The sequence below is a fragment of the Chiroxiphia lanceolata genome, chromosome 6 (genome assembly GCF_009829145.1).
Source record: "Chiroxiphia lanceolata isolate bChiLan1 chromosome 6, bChiLan1.pri, whole genome shotgun sequence".
Classification (NCBI taxonomy): Eukaryota; Metazoa; Chordata; class Aves; order Passeriformes; family Pipridae; genus Chiroxiphia; species Chiroxiphia lanceolata.
In genome coordinates, this window is record NC_045642.1 from 36,232,718 (window position 1) to 36,258,668 (window position 25,951).

The 25,951-nt window shown below is 35.9% G+C and overlaps 1 protein-coding gene across 1 annotated transcript in view; it reads right to left on the bottom strand.

Annotated features, from left to right (window-relative positions):
- Positions 1-4,141: 4,141 nt before the first annotated feature.
- LOC116788441 (translation initiation factor IF-2-like) overlaps positions 4,142-25,951 on the bottom strand; it is a 243,833-nt gene continuing 222,023 nt past the window's right edge. Inside the window, exons 5-6 of the mRNA XM_032691282.1 lie at positions 6,481-6,543; positions 4,142-4,226 (exon numbers count right to left, since the gene is read on the bottom strand). Coding sequence (XP_032547173.1) covers positions 4,168-4,226; positions 6,481-6,543 — 122 coding nt within the window. The 3' untranslated portion in view covers positions 4,142-4,167. The remainder of the gene's footprint in view (positions 4,227-6,480; positions 6,544-25,951) is intronic.

Consider the following 25,951-nt stretch of genomic DNA (forward strand, 5'->3'; position numbering starts at 1 on the left):
TTTTTGCTAGAGAGAGCACTGTGTGAGTCCTCTAATATAGCAAAGGCTGATGGCATTACATTTCTGTCTTTGGCCTTCCTTTAATTATGTTTCATACTGACCCTCTCGTGTGGAGCCAGTATCAGAAAGCACAGCTTTGATAGTAGTGTTTACATGAATGTTTGATAAGCATCTGTCAGCCTTTAGCACTCTACAAGACTGTGTAACACAAAAGACAGTCAGGAAACCCCGGAGCTTTTATCACCTGAAAGCATGATCTGTGTGTTTTCTGAATTTCAAATGAGAACAGAAGTTGTTCTTTTGTAACTCAAAATACAAGTTATGTATTATTTACTATAAGAATATATTAATCAAAAAAGATGGTTGGTACTTTTCATTAAATGCAGCTTTCAGGAGCAAGGTCAAGATACCTTTTAATACATGTTTATATTATGAAATTGTCTTTGATCCCGCTAGATGAAAAAAAAGAGACATATAGCATGAAATAGTTGACAAGACTAATGACTACATCAATATGAGAAGTGAGAAATTAATTGCAAACATTTAAACTTATTTTTTTCATTTCAACTCTGTTCTCAATTTTTTTTATTTGCTTTCTGCAGAAATTTCAAGAATCATGGAATAATAGAACTGCTTATCTTGGAAAGAACCTTTGGACTGAAAGAAGCAAAACTTTGTTTCTGCTTGTATTAAGCTGTTACAGTGCCTCACTATCCTCACGGTAAAGAATTTCTTTGTAATGTCTTATATAAATCTGTCCAGTTGCAGCCTTGTCCTGTCACTACAGGCCCTTGTAAGAAGTCTTTCTCCAACTCTCTTGTTGCCCCCTTTAGATATTGGAAGGCTGTGATAAGGTCTAGTCGGAGCCTTTTATTCTCCAGGCTGAACAACCACACATCTCTCAGTCTGTGTTCACAAAAGAGATCCTCCAGCCCTCAGATCATCTTGGTGACACTCATCTGGACTCACTCCAGCATTTCCACATCATGTCCAGAGCTGGACACAGTACTCCAGGTGGGGTCACATGAGATCAGAGTAGAGGGGGAGAGTCACCTATCTTGACCTGCTGGTCAGGCTGCTCTTGGTGCAGCCCAGGATACAGGTGACCTCTGGGCTGCAAGAGTACATTGCTGTTGGGACATGTCAATTACTCATCCACCAACACCCCTGAAGTCCTTGCTGGAGAGCTTCGCTCAATCCATTCTCCACCCAGCCTGTATCTGTGCTTGAGATTGCCCTGAACCAGGTGCGGGAGCCTTCCAGAGTCCTTTTGTTCATGATGGTCACACTGGCTGTGGTGGTTTGAGACCCATAAAAATCCAATTCCCAAGTCCAAGCCCCCCTTCCACAACTCAACCCAGTGTGAGAGGGGTTTTCCAGACACGACACAAGACTCAGTATGGGGGGAAGGGAATTATATCACAATTATTACAGAAATAAATATTATAATACATTCTATATACAATCCTAATTATCTCTCCTATGATAAACCAGTATTTACATTGGATCAAATCTCTTTTCCCTCCAGTAAAAGTCCGGAAGGGAAGAAAGAAAGATCCTTTCCACCTTTAGGGCAGCAGTCTCTCCTCAATGCAGCAGCTGTAACTGGATTGTTGTAGCTGGATCTCTCTCTCCGTTACACACAAGGGGATCTCCTCTCACCCCTCTCGGCCCTTTGACTCCAAGCGAAGGTCTCTCTCCCATGGACTGCAAAACCAGGACAAAAGCTCACCTCATCACGTCATACCATGGGGTGTAAGACCCCCATGAAGGTCCCTTCCTCAGGAGATTCAAGCTCCCCCGAGTCAGAACGTCTCAGGCAGCTTTCAGTTGAAAGTCTTTGCCTCAAATGTTCTATCAGAGCTCCTGTGCTCTGTCTCAAAGCTACCAGCCTGGCAGCAGTGGGGGTGCAAGGCCACCTCCTCCACATTCCGTCCAGCCATCCTGATCCAGCTTCCAGGATGTTTCTGAGCTTCTCAGCTCCTCTCTCTGGTGCTGCTGCATTTCAGGACTCCCTGAGAGTTTGGAAGTCCACCCCTCCTCTCTAGAAGGTCTCGAGGGGTTTTGGGGAGCTTTAATTCAGTTCTTACCCCAAAACTGTCTCTGTAGAGCTTAGTCCTCTCTCTCTCCATTAGATATCTCTGTGTCTTCCTGCTTGTCTGCATACCACCTTTGCTACTTCTTCTTATCTTCTTGGCTTTCAGCCATAGCCTTCCACTCAGCACTGCCTTTGCTGTCACTTTTCTGTCTTCTGCTGCCCATTCACAGTGGAGAAAGACTTCCAGCTTTTCACTCACAGACCTCGATCCAGTTTAACACTGTTTCCAAGTTTCTGCAGCCCCCCAGCTGGGGCTGGGGGGCCGTGGTCCCCAACGGGGCTCTCTAGCCCCTCAGCTCCTTGTGGCTTCACAACATGGCCACTTCTCCAACTACATCATCACCCTTCTTTTCAGGTCTGGTGTGATATGTTTAAATTTTTCAGGGGCGCTGATTGGATCAACCCTAAGGGACACCACCCCCTCGGGGGTTATCATTTTTTTAGCTCTAGGAGAAAAACACGTTTTTTTCCCCACCACACAGACCCTCTTGTCAAGTCTGTCAGGGGCCCTCTGGATGGCATCCCTTCCCTCCAGTGTGTTGGCTGCACCACACAGCTTGGTATCATCAGCAAACTTGCTGAGGGTGCACTCAGTACCACTGTCCATTTTGCCAACAGTGAAGATGTTAAACAGCACTGGTCCCAATAGCAGCATTCCCTGAGAAACACCAATGGTCACTGGTCTCCACTCAGACATGGAGCAGTTGACTGCATCTCTTTGAGCGAAACCATCCAGCCAATTATTTATTCACTAGGTGGTCCATGCAGATGAACCTTAGGATTAAAGGGTGGGCCCAGTGCAGCGCACACTGTGTCTCACCTAAAAAATCCACTGCGCAGACTCGAAGGGTAATGACCTTTCCCAAATCTTCGTTCGCGAAGACTGGCCATGATGATGAGGTGGTCCCTGTCTCTCCAATTTAGAGATAAGGATGTTGTCTGAGACACTGCCAAGTGAAGATTGAATATTCATGAGGCACAAGATATCTTTCATATCTTGATATCAGGCACATTGCCAGTCCTTAGCAAATACATAATATTTCTTTTTTAGTGAATTGATAAAATGCATTTATTTATTGACTGCTTAAAAATAGGCAGAAAAGAATTCTGAAAATTTATGAGTTGATATATATCATTTTTCCAGCCCTATTCTTTTTATACACTTTTTAAAATCAACTTGTAGCTGTTGATTGTTTATTCTACAGGAAAATTGGAAATGGACTTTTATGAGATCATGCATATAACAAACATTTTATTTGTTGATTTATACTTCATACAGATGTTCTACAATATAGATATGACGAGTTTAGTGTCTTCTGTGGTGTAACTCTATTTCAACCCGGAAAACAGAAAACACAGTATTTTCACTGCTTGGAATCATACTGAGGCAGATTGAGCACATTTAGGCATATTGAAGAAATTTGAATCATTTCACATCATTTGAGTGAACATTTCAACCATACTGCTAGATAAAATGAAATTCCACTTAAATTAGATTAAGACTATCTTTTACCACAAGAGATGCTTCCATGCTTCTCCTTGTGACAATTCAGCTTTTAATGACTAATACAGAGGGATAGGTCAATTTTTGGAATTTTTTTTGACTTCCATTCTTCAGGAGGTAACATTGACTCTGACATTGTTCAGACTTTGTTCACTGCAAACAGCATTTCTTACATTGCCAAGTATCAAGACAAGCACTGTGAGACAGCACATCCATTCTCTCACATAGAGAAGGTCAGATGAGAGTCATACAAGCCAAAAAAGGGGATGGAAGAGGCCCTTCCTAGCATTAAACAGCAAGCAAAGGAGCATTTGCAGGAACATACAAATCTAACTCCAGACTGTGGGAAAGTTCTTGATGCTCTAGTACACCACTACACCTAAGTATTCCTAAGTCCTTAGTCCTTAAGAAATGAAAGATGAGAGATGACTCTGTCTGTTATTGAATAAATCCTAGGCAATTCTTCTGTCCTTTTTTATTAAATAAGAGCAAGCTAAGTTAGCAGCTTCACCAAGAATCAGTTGACTCTTTCACACCATCCCATCTCTATGTGCTGTATGCAGGATTAATGTAAGCATGCAAAAATGGATGGAAATCCACCTGCGTCAATTAGAGAAGAGAGTTCTGAAATACAAAATGGAGAGAGAGTGAAAAAGCAACATAATATTAATAAACATTTAAAGATTCCACTCAGTGTTTGAGGTGCCATTGATTAGCCTGCCTAGCAAGCTGTCTCTTAGTGTTCCCAGTTTTAAGCCAAGTGCCGTTTTCTTTCAGACGAGGGCTTTGTATGCTCAATTCTGCTCTCAATTACACTACCATATATTAGGGGCAACTGTTATCTTCAAAGGAATTATTCTATTCACTCCAGTGTAACTCAGATTAAAATATGCCCCTAAAAACTCTATTTAAAAATGTTGAAAGGTTATGGCAATTGCTATATACTATGTGAATCAGCTCCAGAGAAACCATGCTTAAAAGACCATGTTCATTGCTATAATATTAGAAACAGTCCTTTGTTGTCTTTAAAACCTATTTTAAGTTGATCACAGATTTTTAAATTGGCACATGTGCTTGTCAAAATATGCTGCTCTAAAATTAATTTTCTTTGAGGAGTGTTTCCCTGAATATTGCAATCAATTAAAAACATGCTAATTTACACTCCCTAAGGCTAGATATCTATATTTAATCTTTTCAATGCTTTCTAACACTACCAGCAATTTTCCTCCACACATTGGAGTAAGTACAGGAAAATGTGGGAGCAGATTTCAACCAGTTTGTAATGTTTTTCTTAAACAAACAATGAGAATATTGCTAATTAATATTTTCCATTTTTGTGCACAAGCTGCGAAATTGCACAGCTTGCTGAAACTAATGAATCACAGAAAGTCGTAATCTTGAAGGAAGAGAAATACACTAAAATTTAGTACTTATAGTTCTCCACTACATAATTTTCACAAACAACGAACTCATCACAGTCTCAAATATCCAGATATGCATTCCTAGTATAAGATGCAGGTGCAAAAATGAAAGTGTAAATTGTGCTGGTAGACTTGAAAAATCAAGCCTTTCAGGAAAATGGTTTTTAACATGCAAACTTACAACTGTAGAATACCTATTAATGGTATACCAATTTGAATAAACACACATAGGACCTTGTTTTCAATTGCTTGTCACAACTTGATAAAAAGTGGATTTGGGAAGCACCATGTTTACAGTCTATTTCTCCTAGACTTTAGTAAAGCTGAATATACTTACATACTTACGCACGGATAAGAAAGACTTTCTTCGCAATTCCCATCTACTTCTGTCAAAGAATTATATAACTGCATTTATGCTAGAATCATGCAGGGAACATGCTGGACCTTTGGAACATAATCATCTGTTAAAAACTCTCTGATGCAGTTCTGGCTCTGGGTCAACTGTGACTCTCCCAGACAATTACCATGCACAGTTGGGAGTTACAACAGGCCAAGGATTAGTCCTGTTAGGCAATTTGGATGATGTCACCCTTGTTGGAGGGGGAAAGAGTGCAATAGTGTGGATGAGATGCGCTATTCCAGCTGGTCTCAGTGACAAGAATGGTCCTGGGAATGTTTGATTTATGAGTATAGATGTAGTCTATGGAGCCAAGGGGAGGAATTGAAAACAGCTATTCTATGCTCTCAGTGCCCAAACTGCCAACTATGGGTAGTACAAAGAGGCAAGATATTGCCAAAGAACCAGGAAGGAAAGACTAAGACAGATGTTTTGTTCCTGGACTTGCCTGAGGAGGGAAATAGTGGGATTGTTTAGGTTTGGAATCTTGTTTGGGTGAAAAGGGGGAGCAATGGTTAAGACAGTAAGCAGTCTTTATGCAGTCAATCAAGGCTTTAATTTATATCCTGCCTGATTTAAGACAGCTAATAGAGATACTTAACAACTATGCCAAGAGCTTTCCAGCAAACCGCTTTCAGTTTTTCCTGTTGATGCCGTTGCACTTTGATCAAAAGACAAAATTTTCAACTAGGACAGGAGAAAGAGGGGCCTGGAGTCAAGGCCAGATAGTGCCAACAGCAGACTGCTGGGCACTCTGTTTGTCCTCTGCTAAGGTATTTCTACAACCTAGCAAAAAAGGTACAGTCTAGTCTTAAATAAGGCTTAATTTCACAAAGTTTCAATATTTTCTGTACAATAAATAGTGCATCCTTCCTTACACATAGTTTGGTGGTCAAAACTAGGTCTGAATGGTTTGTACACAAGATTCTATTAATTTTTCATTATTGCTATTTTTTATTTGTTCATTTCTACTCTTCAAAGTGCAAATACATAATTTCTTTTGTGTTTTCTATACAAAGGACTTTATTCAGCTCTTTCTTACATACAAATGGTAGTATACCTCTGAGCGTGCCTTTTTTCCTACAGTTAGAAATTTTAACACCATTCTTCTTGACTTCAGCTTCTGCAAGGTAAGCAAGAGGTAGTACTCAAGTTATACAAGACATGGTTCTTCAGCACTTGTGGAAACAAACTCCTGAATTTTGGAGGCCAACAAAAAGAGGAAGAGTCAACAATGTATATTACTCATGAGCATTAACTCACATGTCTATTCTAACTGTAAATCCATCAGGTTTAAATATAATTAAAATAACATATAAATATTCTAAGAAACAAATTGGTGCTTTCTTGTCTCCTTCACTTTTGGCTTTATTTTACGGCTGTAAAAGGTGGCTCCAACAAAAAATAAATGTTATCGACATTTGCTGGTTATTTATTGATGTGAAATTATTCACATTCATAAGAACTACAATGTTAGCCCTACTGTAACAGGAAGAACCTGTCTCACAATTCATTTTTTGCCTTTCTACCTCCTGGCTTGCAAGTTACAGATTTTTGTCAATCTTTTCCTATGACATAAAACTTGACTATTAAAAGTCAGCAAAATCACTGAGGTTGAGTCTGGCAGAGGCTGAACTCAGTACTCATACAGCAATTGTACTGCTTCTGTAGCCTAAGTAGTACCTACCAGTGTTTTATCTTAAGCCAGTGAGTGAACGTTTCTTCCAGAAAAACTGTCTGACACACTGAAAAATAATTCTCTCTTCCCTTTCAATGAAAGACCCTGAGGAAACACAAACTCATTTACAAACCTTGTTTCATGCTTAACAACACTGTGGAATAAGCATGTAGTGTTGCCTCTGCTTTCAAATACTAGAGTATTGGTGTTATCTGATGTAAGGAAAGTGATTTTCCCAGAGAGACATGCAGAAAATGACAAACTGGGCAATCACATCTTGCAATAACTGTCTTGAGAATGGTGGCTGGAACAAAAATGGAAAGTTAAAATCTGTTGAGGTGAAACTAAAACAGAAATTTTGGGGTAAGGATATGAGTGATTCAACAAAATAAGATAAAATGATACATTTTGCTTCAACTTAATGTTCATTTGACTTGAAAACTAAAGTTTTCCCTTTTTTCCACCCTGCTTCTAGCTGGTTGCACTCTGTTGAGGAAAATCTCAAGTGCTATTTAAAAATGAAAAATTGCACAGCTTTAAAAATGTCAGAATAAATTTCAGTAGCATATATTTCAAGAAATGAAGCCTTTATTTTTAGAAATATCTACAAATTTTTAAGTTTTGACTTTGTGGTCAACTTTGGATAAATTTGAGTTTGTTGAGATTTACTGTCCAAACTAGAAGTGCAATTTTCCCACAGATCTTGTGATTTTTTCACTGAAAATAAAGTTTCCAACGCTATATCATGGTTCTGACTCTAATTCCATATTTGAACTGCTGAAATATAAGAGCAGAAACATAAAAAAAGAATAAAAAAACTTTAAGCTTTAGAAGATACAGGAATCAGGTGCCAATTTCTAACAGAAGTACTTGACATTTAGTTGAGCTATTATAGCATGAAACTTCAGATCTGGAGACATTCTAACAGTGTAGGAAGGATAGATATTATTTTAAAAATTAATGTAATAGAGCTAGTGTTTTCATTAACTTGCTATGTAATTACATTTTTTTTTCCCTACCTTTCTCAGGTATTTCACAGGAGTCCAGTCTTCTTCTTTGTGTTATCTAGAATGCTGGTACAAATGTTTCTTGATCACACTTGTGAGTTACAAGTTAATAAAAGTTGCATATAAAGCTACAGCACAGTAAGAATTTTTTCATGTTTTGAAACATTTAACACATGTTTACATAAGAATCTTTGTGTAAAATCTGGGATAAATCTCTCCCAGAGCTTAACTTTGAAAAAGGCCTTTCACAGAGATCTTTTCACAGAAACATGAGTAAGAAAGTGGGCAGGGGTAAACCGTCTTTGATATGCTTGCCAGCTTTTAGAAAGCCCCTCCAATATCTTGATGCCTCTCTCATACAGATTAGAACATGGATTCCTCAGAGGTCTTTTATGCTATAGGTTAGTATAACACAAAAGTATATTCCTGAACTCGCTTCTTTCTGGCAACACATGGCTTTACAACATTCAGGGAGAATGTTCTTGCATTATGAGTACAAGGTGGCTGATGAGAACAACAGAATTGCGACATGCAGGTGGCATAGGACTGAACATGAGCACTGAAAGAGAGGGAAGGGATATGTCTCCTTATCCCTGTTCCTCACAATCCTTCAGTCCCACAGTGTTAAAAAATCCAGTCAAACCTTTAAAAGGATGTCCTCTTTTAAGTGATACTGCTTGGTATATTTATCCATACAGACCAGTAGACAGGCAGTAAATATCATTTAATTGAAGATGGTATAGAAGCAGATGTATTTTTCAAGAATGACTCTTACTCTGTGTGAGGTAACCCTCCTTTGACCAGTCTAGACCTCTAAAAATAGTTCGGGTGTACTCTGGTACTGACTGTGAAGTAAACTGGTTAAAAGGGGGGAAAGCACACTTTTCCACACAATACCATGACGTATAAGCTTTTGGCAATTAATTTCTTATTGTTTTCCATTGTGCAACTGATCAGAAGTAGCATAAAGCAGGAAATCAGAATGTAGATCCCAGGGAAAGTATGGTATATAAAAAACCACATACGTACTTCTATCTGCTTTTTTTTTTCTTTTAAGCACACATTCATCAGTAATATAAGCTGAATGAAGGTTCATTATGTAGTAATAAATTAAAGAAAGCGCTCACAGATTTTCTCCCTCATTAAAAACGCTATCTTGTAAATTCTCAATGTGACAAAACCTCTTAACATCACTTTGTAGTTCTCACACTATAGGAATGCACAAAGTGTCGTATTCAACAAGCAGTGTAACTTGGAAATTAATCCATTCCTATTAAAATTGGGATTCTTTACTACAGAGGTTAATACTGAGGTACAGAAGCAAAACTGTACAATCAGATTATAAATTGGCTCTCACTTAGACCTTGAAATAAGTACTACTGACCTTCACTGGGGCTAAAAAAGTTTCAAACAATTGAATCATTATGCTTTTAAATGAGCCTCCCTTTACCATATTGAAAATTAAGCTTTTCAGGCAGAAGCAGAGATTTTCCACTAACTTTGTTGAGCCATCTGATCGTGAAAGGTGAATTCTATATGGCTGATTTTAAATGGACTAAATGACACTTTCATACCAAAACTTTATCATTCTGCTCAACTTCAAAAGGGATTTCTACCTCCTAAGTGAACCACATGCAAATCTTCCAAACTGCCTTACATGCATTCCTTTGAGATGTTTTTGACTCTGATGACCTCAAATTGTTTTTATTTAGTTGAATATCGGTTTTAGGGAAGGGGAACTTAGATTCACTCTGCAGGTACTGCTTAGGCCACAGCAAAGCTAGGTTTCTGTAACATTTTATATAATATTCTGGCAATGTCAAAGATAATCCAACACATATTTTCATATGTGGTTTCATTATGAGTTAGTTAATTTTATTCCTTTTTATTCATATACATAGTATATGGGCCATAAAGATCCTGGGAACACTGTGAAAACCCATGAGAACACAGACTGGCTTAGATATCTGACATCACAACAGTATTTGACAATATTTATTTAGCTCATACTCAGATTATTTGTGTTCACAGTATAAAATTCTGCTTTTGAAGCACTTGAAGATCCTTTCAGTTCAACTGTTGGGCATTGCTCAACATCAAGGATAAAGGGTACTTACAGTGTCAGACACTGTGCGGGAGGAAACGTTTGGCCCTCGCTTACATTCACAATTGCAGGACAGTGTCTGTTCATTGCTTGGTGGCACAATAGCCATGTTTTTTCAAAAAGCCATAGGAGTTTCCAATTCATCTGGCTCACCCTGTCTTCCGTTCCCCAGTTGTGGGTGACAGCAGAGGCAGAGATTTCCGTAGAACCACTAAAATAAAATTGATACACAACCCATATGTCATGTTGTGAAAAAATATAAAATATGCTGGATCTGTAAAAGCGGCACACCAGGCCATATGCTTCAGACAGAACAGCTTGCATATGTCTAGGCCTCTATACTGACTTCAGGAACTGAAAACAGTGGCTAGTCTACTCCACTTTTCCATGTGTTAAATTTGTTTTGCTAAAGTCAGGTTTACATCTAAACCCAAGGGAAAAAAATCAGCTTTTATGAAAAGCTTGAAATTGATGACTCGCTGCTTATTTTCTGTTCTGCTTTGATCAGTCATGCTATGATCAAATGAAGTGGAACAACTGTAAGGTAGTTATTCAAACCCAAATATTAAACACACGATGAGATATAGGGACCAACAGCAGGAGAGTTTGTCATACCAGGATAGTGTGCTCTGCATAAAAAGCGACACTCCGCCTAGTTTTGCCATTGTCTCAAACACTTTCCTGGCACTTCCTAAAAGGCTAAGCAATGTTAATTCTTTTACTCAGACCCAATTCCCACAACATTATCTTTCATACAACAAAACCTCCATGAACACTGGATTAAAGGTCTGTTTCAGTCTGCATTTGCCAAAAAATCTTGAATCATTAACCCTCCTTATTGTGCACAATATTATGGAGGTCTTTGAACAGCAGGATGCTTCACATACAGTATTCTATGTGGTATAAGAGCTAAAATGTACACAATTAAAGAGGTTAATATTCAGCATTAACCTCTGTGTTTTGATGATGGAACATCATCAGAGCAGTTGGAAACTCTTTTTTATATAAGAATAGTGCAAATGTTTGCACATTTTGGACTTTCTACAAAAGGACACTTTTGAAGAACTGTGAAAATTCAGAATGCATTTAACCTTGCTATAGTCAATCTTTACTGAAAAGAAAAAATAATTTAAATAGTAAGTTTTTTCACTTGCCTTTGTCCCAGACACCTCAGAAAACCAAGAGACCATTTTCAACATTGTGCAAGCCAGTTTCCCTAATATGAATTTTGCAGAATTGTTTCCCTTAGTTAATGACTCTCAAGTCGAGATATATTTTCTATAGGACAGCAGACTGGATGACATTATGATGCCTTCTGGCTTTAAAAACTTAATAATCTGCTGTTACCGAAGTGAAATCCTACACTCACAACTTATGTTTGCAAACTTCATTTTTGCGTCATATCTTTATCTAACACTGAATGAAAGTTACTTCTTCCCATAAAGAATAAGGCAATGCTGGTTTTTCTTGGTTTGGCATTTTTTTCTTAAACCCAGGGCTTGGTCACATGCTCTCTTTCCACTGCAGCCGCGTCAGTGAAAGATTTCTTCATGACAGTTACTTGCGATGATGTCCACTGGGAGGTTTGCATCGTCTCCAATCTACATACTAAACTGTTTTGCAAATGCTCACTTATTTTGTTCTGTCAAAATGAATAGTGTTAGCAAAACCCTGCTCATTACACTAACTTTGCAATTTTAGACTGAAGTAAGTCAAAGTATATCCATACGTACAGGTCATCAGGCAGATCTGAGGGAAAAGTTGTGTTGTGTGGGTGGAGATGTGCAGTTGCAGGCTGGTTGGCTGAGTCAGGAAATCCCTCCAGCAGACCTGGTGAATCTTTTCAGCAGGATATATGATTAGTTTTTTCCTCTGTAAAACCCATATGGTGCTTCCATATTGCCATGAAAGTTTGAAAGGAAGTATTCAGAGTGGATCTAATCTTAACTATCAGGGAGTAGGCATGCAAATTACTAGACTATGCCTTGAAGAGGGTTTCCATGTCCCCAGACTGTCTGCTCTGCAAGAACAGTTGGTCCCAAACATTTTTATGTGTAGTTTTGAAATGAAGACATTAAACAAAGTAAAAATCTATACAGTCATGATAATCCTATGAGGAGATTTAACAAAATATCTCTTCTGTTTGCATAATGGTGGTCTAATAATATCTCTTTTACCTAGATATGTATTTAATAAGTAGGTATTGTCTCTAGAGCTTTTGTCTTCCCTGGAAATGGACAGACATATAAAAATGCTGGATTTTGATGCTAAACATCAAGTATTAGATTTGTTTCACCTCTTAAATAAGATAAATCAGATATTTTTAAGTTACTTGTGTTTATGCAGATAGTTGTTTGAATAAAACAAATTAATAAGATTATAAATAACAATGTAGCTAGTTTTGATTTTCAAAGAAGAAAAAACATCTCATATTTTCCATGCAGTTGTAGGCAGAAATCAAAAAGTTTGTCAAACATATCTAAAAAGACACAAAATCTATCATCATTCCTTATGTAAGCCTAGAATTTCTTCCAATAATAATTATTATTATAATTAATTTACCATTCCATATGAATATTACAATGTGTACATTAAAATGTCTTATGGTGGGGCAACAGATACAGTACACAGTCTACTTTGGTGCCTATATTTGTTAATACTGTCAGAGAATCGTGTGTCACCATTAGGACACAGATATGGCTTTTATCACAGTTGCTTTACTTTAAGATTTGACAATATAACAAAAGGTTCATATTTTTTAATATGAATTTTCTGAAAATATTTTAATATTTACAGATGCCTGTCCTGTTTTGTCGCTCAAAAATAGTTTTGGCAAGTATATTTCAGTCACGATTCATTATTTTCAAGGGTTCCAAAATTATACTGCTTAACCTTTTTTCTGTATACATATGAATATCTAAATGCCTTTTATTTTTTACTTTTTCAAAGTTCTCTGAGAAACCAGAATAAACAAATTCTATATTCTTGCAGTTAAGCTGGAAGCAGCATTTCAACTTTGTTCTCAGGATGGGGCACTCCTTAATATAGCACCCAGGTATTTCTATATTTGGATTCCTCAGTGCTCTGGAAACTGACTTGTTTTTATTGTTTTGCTAGTTACTATTATTCTTCTTTAATTTTTTTCACAAGTTTGTATTAACAGTCTATGAAGTTTTGCTATCCAAAATTTTATCTCTGGAAGTGAGATGAAATGAAATTCAAGTGTTAGCAAAGATTAAAGAAAAAAATTACATGAGAACATTAGTACTCATAGCTAAACTTGTATGCCCTGAGGTTCAAGAACATAAACTAAAGCATGCACTGCAATAATGCTGAAAAAAACTATTCCTGTTATGTACAGGAAAAGAACTAAACCAGGTATCATTTGTGTTTGCTGAACTGAAGATGTCAGTTACAATGAAGTCTAGGAAGAGTTCTGTTCTTGCTTCATATGCTGAGTCATTTATAGAATTGGATTAAATTTGTCTAGCTACAGTGGTTACCATCCCTATTTCTCTATCCCACTTCTCTGCCATAAATTTACACTCCCACAGCAGGGCTGTCTGAGCAATCTGTGAAAGGCATGGCTGCTGCTGAACCATCATAGTTTACAGACTGCTATGCTAACATAAACCACTAACTTTAATATACTTTACATTAATATGCCTGGCAGGAGATAGAAAGGCAGACTGTGGGAATGGAAACTGTCTCATCTGTCTCAAATTAATTCATTCTATATATGAGTCAAAGTCTTTAATGTCTATAAACTATTCAGGCAGAAGCTGTTGAAAGATAATGTCTTCCTCTCCACCTCAGATAGACTCATGGAAAGATACAGAGTAATAAGTTAACATTTCTGAAAATACATGCATAAGGAAAGACTTAACAAACTTCTAAAAATTTTTGAGAGAAAAGATCATATTATTGTAGAAAAATTCATAAAAAATTAATTTTTTCACTGCATCCAATTATAAAAATATACCAAGTGTTTGAAAAAGGCTTTCATACCCAAGTTAAAATTTTTGGTTTCTAAGATTATTTTTTCTTTGTGATTAGTCAGAAGATTTTTTTTTTATCTTCCCTCAGATTTGATCTTATGACTGTCATCTTCTTTGCTACCACGAGGTATGATTAGTACTGATTAACACTGTAAGTCCTTGACACTAAAAGAAAATTTAAAACTAGTCAAGAGATATATTTATTTTAGCAAATTTTTCCTGTGTGTTTCCTTGTATAATGTTCAGAAAGTGACAGTGTCATTCTGCAAGACTTTTAAAACATGTATTTGAGCCTCTGGAACCTAAAAAGTTTGGAAACCACTCTACTCATAGAATACTTTTCTCCCTTGATTCTGGACAGACTGCCAAGAATTCTGTAGCATGCATTGCAACCTTGTTGATTCTGGAAATAAATTTAAGCATCACCCTACAACTGTTCTAGCTGTACAATTAAAAAAAGTAACCAAAGCCATTCTCTTTCCTACCATTTGTATTTCTGGGGGTTTATGCTTATATTTCTATGTGTGACAATCACTGAAAGAGAAAGAAAGACCGAAACAAGCTGTGTGACAGAAGAAAGCATTCGCTACCAGTGAGGGAGGGCATTTCTAAAGAAACCTTTGTATTGTGCCTATTTATGGCTTGCTTTTGTGGGTTTTGTGTTGGTGGTTCTGCTGGGTTTAGATTTTTAATTACTCATAATGGGCTTTCAAGTAAGACATAGTGAACATATTGTCTCATGTTTGAGTTTTACCAGGTATACTCCAGGTATTAAGGAATTAGTAACCAGTACACTAATTCCTCCACCATTCAGGAAAAGCAATAGTATATGGAGCATGTTTCTTTCAAATAAGATCTTCTACACAGGGTTGAAATTGAAATTAACATCTAGCCCAAAGAGTCTGAATAAAGCAATCATTTGTTCAAAATCTTTGTCAGGAAAATGAGTTGTAGAACTGTTCATTTTTATTGACTGCAGTGATAGAACTGAAATTGTGAGCTCATTGCTAAAATTACACAGAGTTCAGTGCAGAAATGGCAGGGGACTAGTTTCATTTTTATGATGTGAAATTTGAAGCAACTTATAACTTCTGTATCTCACTCATCTCTAAAGTGTAAGGATGAAAACTTTTCAGAGTTCTTCCACACTCCTTACATGTTTTATATACTAAGGTGTGAAGTAGGGAGAACGAGTGCAGCACAAGCAGCTTTGACGAAGCACAGCAAAACCTAGCTCTGCTGCATTTACCGAGACACAGAGATTAGACCCTAAATCAACTCTTTACTCTTAGCCTGGTCTAAACAATTCAGAGAAACAGCGTGCAGAACAAAATTTCTTTGAAGACTAGGCAAGCAGAAACTGTATATCTGTGATATGTCTTCATCTAGTACAGAAATGGCAGGGATAGGATGTTCTAATGTTTCATTTGAATGGATGTTGCATAGAAAACTGCTGTCAGAACACAAACAATTCTAAGAGCGATGAAAGGGCAATAATACAGAGACTTTAGGAAAAAGTTATACATTTACAGATTTTCATCCAGGGTTCATGTGGCCAAACTCAGGGCATCTGTCACTGTAGTGAGATGCAACTGTTTTCAATTTAAAACAACAAGTCTCAAACAGAAAATAAGGAAGTAAAAATTATGACAAAATTTTTCTTCCCCCAAAAGGTATTTTTTTCATATTAACTCATTGTCACAGAGAAAGACAAATGATGCACAATTATTTGCTCAAACTATTCATTTAGCCTCTAAATCAATAAACTGAATGAAAGATATTATTTACAAAGTGGGAAATGCTTACCATAAAAGGGGACAGAAAGGCATTTAGCTATATCAAATGTTGTAATAAAAATACAGTGTTGAATATTAAAAAAAATCCAACAATTTAAAATTTTTATTAAAAAGCATAGTTAGGTAAAATAGATGCATACAGAATGCTCATCCAAATCTCAATGAAGCACTTCAGAAAATTTCTCTTTCAAATTCATTCATGAAAATTAATTACTATAAGCATATTTATTAATTTAAAAAATATATATTGTTCATAAAAATAAGTAGTAGAAAGTAGAAGGTTGTACAGTTTTGTATAAGTCATATTTATTTTTATGATAATAAAGAAAAGTATTCAGCTGGAATAGTCTGAAGAATAGCGGAGTTTATAATGTTAGAAGACATCAAGAATTCTCTTCTCAGAAGGATATATTTTTGAAATATCTGACATTTTGCACAATCTAGCTAATCCCCCAGACAAAGAATGCCCTTATGAACCTTCAAGTTCAGGTTTGTTCTTTAGTATAATTTATCAATACTTAGTTCATCCAAGACTGGCAGCAGACTCTGTCAGGAGTAAAAAACTATCCAAACCTTTCTTGAGATTGTTGGGAGAATTTTAACAAGTAGTCCCAGCAGGCCTCAAGATCTTTCTCCAAGCAAATGCTACAAAAAAATTTACCAAATGAAGCCACAGTTAAATGATTTTTTAAACGTGGTGTCTCAACTTGTTCATGATATACATAGGGGAACATGGACTTTGGAAACCAGTATTAGAGAAAGGTTTAGCATGGAAAGAAATAAAAAGAACTCACCAGAGTGAGTTTTGATGAGTTTAGCTTAAATAAATAAATCCAAGAAAGGCCTTTTTCATTCTTAACAGATCAAATTTATCTTAGAAAAAAAAGGTGCTTAGTTTATTCTGGTATCTTAGAAAAGGTGAAGCATGGAGTAACACCAAGACCTAAGAGGTTTGTCTGACTGGAAATCATATTTGAAACCACCTTTTTATATACAGGAAAAGCAATTCTGATCTTTTAGGGGAGGACATGTTGGAGATATGGGGTTTGGAGGTTGGGAGGGGGGAGTTTTAAGTTAAAAAACTGAAAGGGTTGATCTTAAATAAAGTTGAAATAACCAAACATTCCTGGATAATAACAATGTCTGTGCAAATTAGTAGGTAAGACTGAGCTTCAGATTTGACTAAAGTAAACAAAATAAAAATCTTGATATCTAGCTATATGTTGGATCTTGACTTGTAGAAAGAGGTATGCATGAAAGATGACACTAAAACTTATGGTCTTCATTACAAGAAGGGTCACATCCTCCAAAGTAAATAAGAAGGGATAATATAGAGAGGACTTTTGGGAGGGCAATGTGGATCTCTTGGTTAGATAAACACAAAGAGTGCTATACATACATTTGATATCAATAGAAGCAAATAGGTATGAAATAGCGATAGATCCACAAGTTAGTAGCACCAAGATAGGTGTTGAAATTTTCTCTTCTAGCTAACTCAGAGATAAAATATTACAGGTGACAGAGATAAGGACAAAGAAAGAAAGACTTACTGAAAAATTAAGGAGTGAAAGGGGTCACACATAAGGTCACTGAAAGAGCTGCTAAAAAAGATAGAAGGTGAAATTAGAGGGAATGTAATACCAAATTGAGATACGATTTCAAAATATATTGATACCTCATGATGTCCGAGGTTGTTGTTAGCATGTCAAGAAATACTGGAATTGGGTTCTACTGTCTAGGAAGAAAACTTTGGAGACATAGACAAGAGAAGAGAGGCTAGAAAAATCATGGTAGAGGAAGGAAATTCCATCAGGAAAAAAGTAAGTGGTAATTACAAGTTGTTAACAGGGTAGGATTTCTCTGTAGGCACAGATACTGCTTTGATTAAATGGAAATTTGCTGCTGATATGTTAAGGTGTAAGACTGAATCATTTTACTCTTCTCTAGACATTCTAGTGAGTTAATCAATCTTTAAAACAGTTTGGGAGCACGTGTTTTCTAGGTTTTACCCTTCTGATTCCTGCCCTGATCCTACTGGTGGAGAAGTGAGCAAACAGCTTCATAGTGCTTGATTTTTTGCTGGGGTTAAACCATGATAGCTTGTTTTTATAGTTCTATTGTTAAGATGTATCTTAAGGTATGAACATTATAGATTGGATAGTGTTGCTGAATGGCATTCCAAGAGCTTGTAATGTTGTCTTTTCTCCTGAAATAGTTTCATATGTCTGTGTGGGGGAAAAAACCAAAACCAAAACCAAAACCAACAAACAAGCAAACAAAACCACCGACAAGCAAAAGGAGAAAGAGCACATGAAAATTTATCGTTGTACATTAGCTTTGATCTGGTCTATTTGAGAACTGAAAATCTTAAAAATAAGGCTAATGACTAATCTCATGAGATTTCCCAAAATCTATTCAAATTAGAAGGATGTGAGTTAGGAAGATAGCAAATTCATATATGTAGATATTTTGGTGTCTATTGTAACTGAATTTTATTTCTACGATATGAATGTAGTCCATACTTTTCATAGAATATAGATCCTCATAACCTTGGAGAAAGTATCTTCTTTCATCATAAAGCAGTCATGAGCTGTTGCAGAGTAAATAAAGTAGGTTTGGAGGTTTCTTTTCGATTCCACCACTGGCTTTCCACACAAATAGTAACTTTTTCAATATGAATAGACAGATTTACCTCTGAGAATGAAGACAGTACCAACCTTGTATATAAAGTGGTATCATAAGTTCTAACAAAGAGTACTATGTAACATGTAGGTGTGTTTATTTGACGCATTAAATATTTATTTTCCAATTATAGTTGTTGCATGAGAAATTTTCACTGAAATGCTATTGCTGTTACTAATCATCTAAGTTCTCATATCAAAAGCAGCCACAAGCAAAATTATTTACTATTTCAAAGGAACACTTCTACAGTATATCTTACTCTTGATGGATATCACTGGGGTACATCATGTTTATATAACTCATTTACATGAAATGACATGTGATTGTATAATCCAGACTAGCACCCAAACAGTACTAACATATGAGGGTTTTAAGTGTACTGTGTATCTTTTTAGAGAAGCAAGAAGAGTCCAGTTTTCATTGATGCTGCTTGTCTGCTTGTTTCTAGCCATGAGCATTTCACGTCTATGTGCATGTTATTTTCTTCCCTTTCTAAAAATATTCTCCATACACAAATAACTCCTATCATAGCTGTTAAAAAAAAATTAACCCATTCTGCTATTTTTCTAAACATTTCTCTACAGCAATAAGTGTGACCTAGTTTAAGTTCTTGGCGTGAACAAACCTTAAGTGTCTACAAAGCTATATGCAAAGGTCATTGTGTAAAATATTGATGAAATTAAGTGTTTAAATTAAAACATGTTTTATTTCAGTCTCATTAACAAAAAAGATCTATGATAGTCTTATATCTGTTTCTACAGATGTTTTTTCTACAAGTAAACTAAGAGTTAAAACTGTTGTTCTCCTGTTTACAATCAAAGATTCCCAATTCTGCCTCAAATTAATGATTCATATACAAATTTACACTTTTTTTCTACTACAGTAAGTAATAGTTTAGGTTCGAATCACGTGCTTCAATTATAATTCATATAATGCACTGTCTACCTATGGACCTACACGGTGAGACTGTCTACCATGTAGGTCCATATGTTCTTGGAGAGGTAGCAGAAAATTCTGTATGTGTCTGTAATGTACCCCAGTTTGAGATGTGTTCCTTGTTCTTACAGAGTTAGAATTTTCATGGTCTGGAGGTCTAGGCTTTCTTCCATTAAGATTTGGATTACCTCATGGTTATTCGGGAGGGAGATACCACCTTGCCTAAGAATAGGCTTCCTCAGTACCTTTATTTATTGCAAATTTTATCATCTTTATTTATAAAGTACTACTTCCAAATGAAGAAAGATGTTTGTGTTGAAGCTATCCATGAAAGGCTATTTATCTTGAGATAATTATTGAAACTAAGCATTCTACAAATCATGTGGGGGAGTTAAATTATCCATATTCAGAGAATTATATATTTTTAAGTGAATACCAAATCACACACAGCATTTCTGAAGTAAAGAGTACTCAAAATGCCATTTAAATTAAACCATCTTTTGTCATTAATTCCATCTGTTTCAAATTACTGAATTGTCACATAATGAATTACAGCAAAATCCAAGGGAATGTTTTCTCCAAATATTCTACATAACTATTTGAATTTATATTGGGTTTTATGTTGTCAACCAGTGTGTTGCAGCATCTTACAATATTAAATATTGAAGTACATGACCATAAAAACAGTAAATAAGGGCTTATGGAGGATATCCTGTGTTTCATAACCATATCCAAACTTTAGAATGCATAATACTAAAATTGTCATATGATAAAAATCTCATAGACTTAAGCACCTCAAAATGTTGAAAATTGCTTCAAGCATTTTATTCACATTCACATATAATTACTTATTTTGAACAAGGGCAGAAAATAAGTCTCTTCAAATCTGCAAATTTTCTCTGGGAGTATTTTGTCTTTGTGAAGATACAGAAAAATGTTGACATCAATATCATCTGTGTATTGCTCTGCTTGTCAGTAGTCACTAGATCATTGTCAATCCACTGATGAATATTTTATGAATCCAGTGGTTCAGGTGATTTTTTAAATAGTTTAACCTTACATTCATCCAGCCCATGCCTCCTCAGCTGAAGACGGAATAGAAATGAGAGCGTGTCAAAAAGCCTTTTGAAAGAACTTTTCAAGGTATATTATATTGATTGTTTTCCACTTTTCTTCAAAACCAGGGATCAAGGTTGAGGGCAATCAAGTTGGTTTAACTTTGGTAAATTCATATCTTTCTGATACTTTTTTTGTCTGTAGCATGTTTGGGAATGGTGGAAGTATATATTCTAAGTTTTTCCTAAGACTGAAGCCTTGGAACTCTGGATCTTCCATTTTGCATTTAAGGAGGATGAATATATTGTTAGTTTCTTGAATGTTATCTTTAGCTGTCTAGTGCCAGCCAGCCAGTTAGGCTGGCTAGCCCCTCAGGAGTTATATTACAAAACCTTCAATACAGCCTAGAACCCTCCTGGTTTGTTTGTACTACACCGTGTTGACTTGGTAGATGTCTGAATGATTGAAATCTACCATGCAGATGAGACCTTCCACAAACAGCCAGCAAAAGTTCTCTGGCTGCCAGCTTTCATCCTTTGCATCCTGTTGAGAAGGTGGTTGGTAACAAGCAAAAATATTCTTTCCACTTCTAGTCATGATCCAGAGACTTTTAACAGCTGTGTCTTTGGCTTCATACTGGAGTTCTCTATAGTCAAAAAGTTACTAATATGGAAGATAAATACCTCTTAAACAGTGAAATCAGATTTTTTCCATCCCTTCATCTCATCTTTCAGTAACATTGCACACAGAATTGTCTACACAAGTCAGCATTATGAATAGGATTACTGTAATATTATATTCCTTCCCATGACATTTTAAGGGTAGTATTTTGTATTGTATTGTTTATGTGAAAACTGTGAAATAAATAAATGCCTAGAACAACAGAAAAAAAAAAACAAAAGGCTTTTGATCACTTTCATTATTTGAGAGGGTTCCAAGTGAGACTGAACAAGTGGTAGGTTAAACATTGAAAAATGGGACTGTATTGGAGGGAATTAGTTGACTAATTTTCCCGAGGATAATGTGAAAGGCAATGGATCAGAGGAAAAGCTAATGGAATTTTTAGGCATTTTCATATTACCATATTTACAGAAAGGTGGCATCTTCCAGTTTATATTTTAAAACCTTTTCTCTCTTTTAGGACTAAGAGAACTACAGTCAACTGCTCTGTGAAATAGAATGGTTTCCTGAGTTATCTGACAAAGTAACATCAAGAAATGTTCCCTAGATATCTTGTCCAATGGTATTATCAGAAATTATTTATCCATGTAACTTATGCAGTTTTTTAAGCAAGCATTTAAGTAGAAGTAATATTGGTGTCAACTTTGCAGTCAGCATTTGCAAACAAATAGATAAACAGCCTCATGCAATCCACTTGCATGCAATCCTAGAGTCACACAATAATTAAGGCTGGGAGGGACCTCAGGTTTTCTCCTTCAACCCATAGCTCAGAGTAGGTCAGAAGCAGATCAGGTTGTTCAGGGCATTGACCTGTTGTTTTTTTAATGTCTAGCACTGGGATACTTGTTACAATCTCTGACTTCTTTCAGTGTATTTTTTTCCCCTGATACCTAATTAGAAGTTTGCTGCAATAAATCCAGAACTTTATTAGTATAACTTTATATTCTTCTGAACTAAAGGAGGCGAAACACTTGCCTGCGGTATTACCGTTGCAGTCTGGATGACCGAGTCATCTTTATACTGCTACTGTTGGCCTCCTGGATTCACAGATGTCAGAATCATAGGGAAAGAAATAAACATATATGCAGTTTCGAGAGGCTAATGCACATGTAAAAATGATGGGAGTCTTATCGGTTAATTGTCCAATTGCACTCAATGAGTATGTTGAAGAAATATTGTATAGCTAACCCTACACATACTGCTTAGGGACAATGGGAAGGCATTTCACTTCATTGTCTCACCAGCTATAGATAAAGCCTTGTCATTTCTGTCTGTCACACATTTTCTTTGCCATTTTTGAAATTACACTTTAGTTTCATCTCCATCTGGGGCAGAAGCAGGGGTGCTGTAATCTTGCAAGAAAAACTGCTTTTTTAATATTTTTAGCTTAATTGGATGATGAGAGCTCTGAAAAGCTATGACATACACTGGTCTTTTGATGGTTATAGCAAACGTTTGCAGGTGCAATAGGCTGACCAACTGCACAGCAAAAAGAAACTTAGGATGACAAGTACTACATTAGCACAGCTCATATGGGAAATGACATTTTTCTAACAGAGACAGATATGCCCTGCCTGCTGCAGCCAAATAGGGATTCTTTAGATCTGTTCTTTGGCTTTTTGAATATGTATTCAATTTTATACATGTCATTAGCACATTTTGTGGAAAAACAGGAGAAATAGTAAATCAAATTATGGCCCAGCATAAAAATGTAGATCAAGCATTTGGCTTTGTATATGAAGCTCAGAAATTAAACTTGCACAAATTGAATGGGAGATGATTGTTCAGTCTTAATTATACTGAATTAAATTGTCCTTAGATCAGGTTAATAGTAAAATTAAAAAATTATTTTACTTTTATGAAGTATTAAGCATCAACCCTATAATATTACTTACCATTTGACCTTTTGATAATTTGCCAAATTTACCCTGAGGAACCTTCATTTTCCTTTCCCTTCATCATCACAGAATTGGAGATAGTAAAACAATTTCTTACATTCTTTAACATGGACACAGTTATTTATCAGGAAAGTCAGGAACTGAATTACACTGGTCTCAAGATATAGTTGCTAATGTTGTAGAAATTAAACACTTTCAGTTCTGTAGAGATTTACTAGGTTCCTGCAATGAATTTGCTGGACTTCCTATTCCTTACTTAAGCTCTACTGCAAGTGTCTTGAACAAATTTTTTTGCTGGACCCCTCTCTTACTCTACTAGATAAAAGTAACTGCACATTGAAGAACAAATGAGAAGCTCATGTAATGTCTAAGATATGATTTGATGATTTTATTTTATTTGAAATTGTGAGTTTAATAAAAATTAAAACTACTGTTTCAGAAATGTAGTAATTGGACAGTGGAATAACAATACAGAGACTGAAAATAAAAAAAAATTTGTTCAGAAATATTTTCAAATGTTTTTGAAAAAAAACTTCCTTTAACTCATTTATACATAGTATTCCGATATAAAATATAAGCACACAGTGCTGTCTACTAAAACCATGTGTTGTCTAGGAGTCTTAACAGAAACTTATCCAATTTTTTTATGGTTTCTGACACATCTAACAATTTCAACCCAATCTCAATACAAAACTCTAGATAGAATGCTCTTTATATAATCCCTAACCAAAGAAAACAATAATTAAATTAACAATATTTGCAAAATATTAAAGATAATCAGAAGTCATATGGACATGGTCCTGTGCAGCCTTCTGTAGCTAACCTTGTTTGACCAGGTGCGTTGGACAAGATGTTCTCCAAAGGTCTCTTCTAACATACAGCATTCTGTGATTGTCTGACACTTTCCAGGATTAAATTTATGAACGACTGCTCCCTATGTTCCTCCACTCTAGGATTTAGAGCTACTGTCTAATCCATGGTTTGTGTCCAAAATGACAATGTTCTAAAATCATTTCAACCTTTCCTGTCATCATTGTACATATTTTTGTAAGGTGTCAAACCAAAGATTTCAAAATATTTTTTCTTTTTCCCATCTCTTGTCTCTTTTAACAAATCACTAAAGATTCTAACAGTAGTTTCTAATAGTTTCTAACACTTTAGTTATCCTTTCATTCTCTGCAGACAAGAATTTGATAAACCACACCTAAAGTTTCATTGGTATACTTCTGAACCTGGCAGTGCTAAACATAACTGTGTCAGAATATTCTCATTAGCAAACCAATTAATAAGACAAGTCAAACCCAGACACTTGTGAACTTCTGACTCATGTAGAGACCCAATTCAAACTGCATGGCAAAGCTTCAATTCATTCCATCTCTTTTTAAATGAAGTATCTAATCTAAGTTAAACAATTAGTTAACCATCAATTGATAAAGAAATGAGATTAATCAGGAAGACTCACTTTTGAAGGACTGTTTTATTCCACTGACTAACCAGGAAGTCTAGGATGATCGGGCCACTAATTTAAGCATGTTGGTGATATGGAATGAATCTGGATACACGTACTAACTGTCCAAATTGCAATCTGCAATGACAGGAACGTCAGGAACACAAACAGAGCTCATCTCCTAAAAAACTCCAAACAAATATAAAACATCTATCACCTGGCTCTTGTATCACAAGGCAGCAATTACAACATTGTTCCAGCTAGTGAGAGTTAAAGTTTCTTAGCTAATTCTGAGGGTCTGCAACCTCACATTTTTTGTCTCATCTGATTGTAGTTTAAATGTTAGGACAATCCTCACCTCTTTTGAAGAACTTACTTATGTCCAGTTATGTCCTCTCATTTCCATTTGTCTCCAGAGAGGAAATCTGAGTTCTGTTTGTGAGTTTTGTAAAAATTTCTTTCAGTGATAGTCTCTTGCCAAATGCATAAAAAGCCACAGTAGAAAGGAACACAAATTAATGTCCTCACATAAATGAGGTGATTTGAAATATGATATCAACAACTAACTTTCCCCTGTCAAAGTTTTTCAGAAGTAGGATGTTTGGCCATATTTAGAGATTATATAGGAACTCAAAGAGGTACTCTGGGATATTTTAGAACCTAACGCAATCCAGTTTTTCTTGATCTCTATTTTTAGACGTTACTACACCTGTTCACCCCAACATTTTTCTTCTTGATAACTGCAACTCAGGGCCTCAGAGCACTTACTCCAGTATGATGGTACCCTTCTTTTTCTAGAACTCTAGGGCTATAGAGCCATCCAGTGACATATATGGAAGTCATTTAGGAATCAATTCAACGGCAACTATGAGAGTATAATAATACTAAATACGACTATGTTCTAACATTAAAGGTAAGCAATAAATAACCTTGATGTAAAGCTTTCCACCTTCAGATCATGAAGTGCTGTATTAAAGGAATTTTGTCATTAATTCTTTTTTACAAATGTAAAAGCTGACATATAGAAAACCAGAGACTTGTTTGAGAGTTTACTGTGTTTTCTGGAAAGAAAGAAAACTGATTTCCAAGAATTGTGCTCCTTTAAAGATTTTACTTATGTGAGAGTCAGATTTCTTAGTTCCTGAAAGTATATAGACACTTAAAAGGGAAATGTGAAAGTGAGACAGAACAATAATAGTAAAGGAATTCTAATGAATTCCATCAAAGTGATAGAGAAAAGGTACCAAT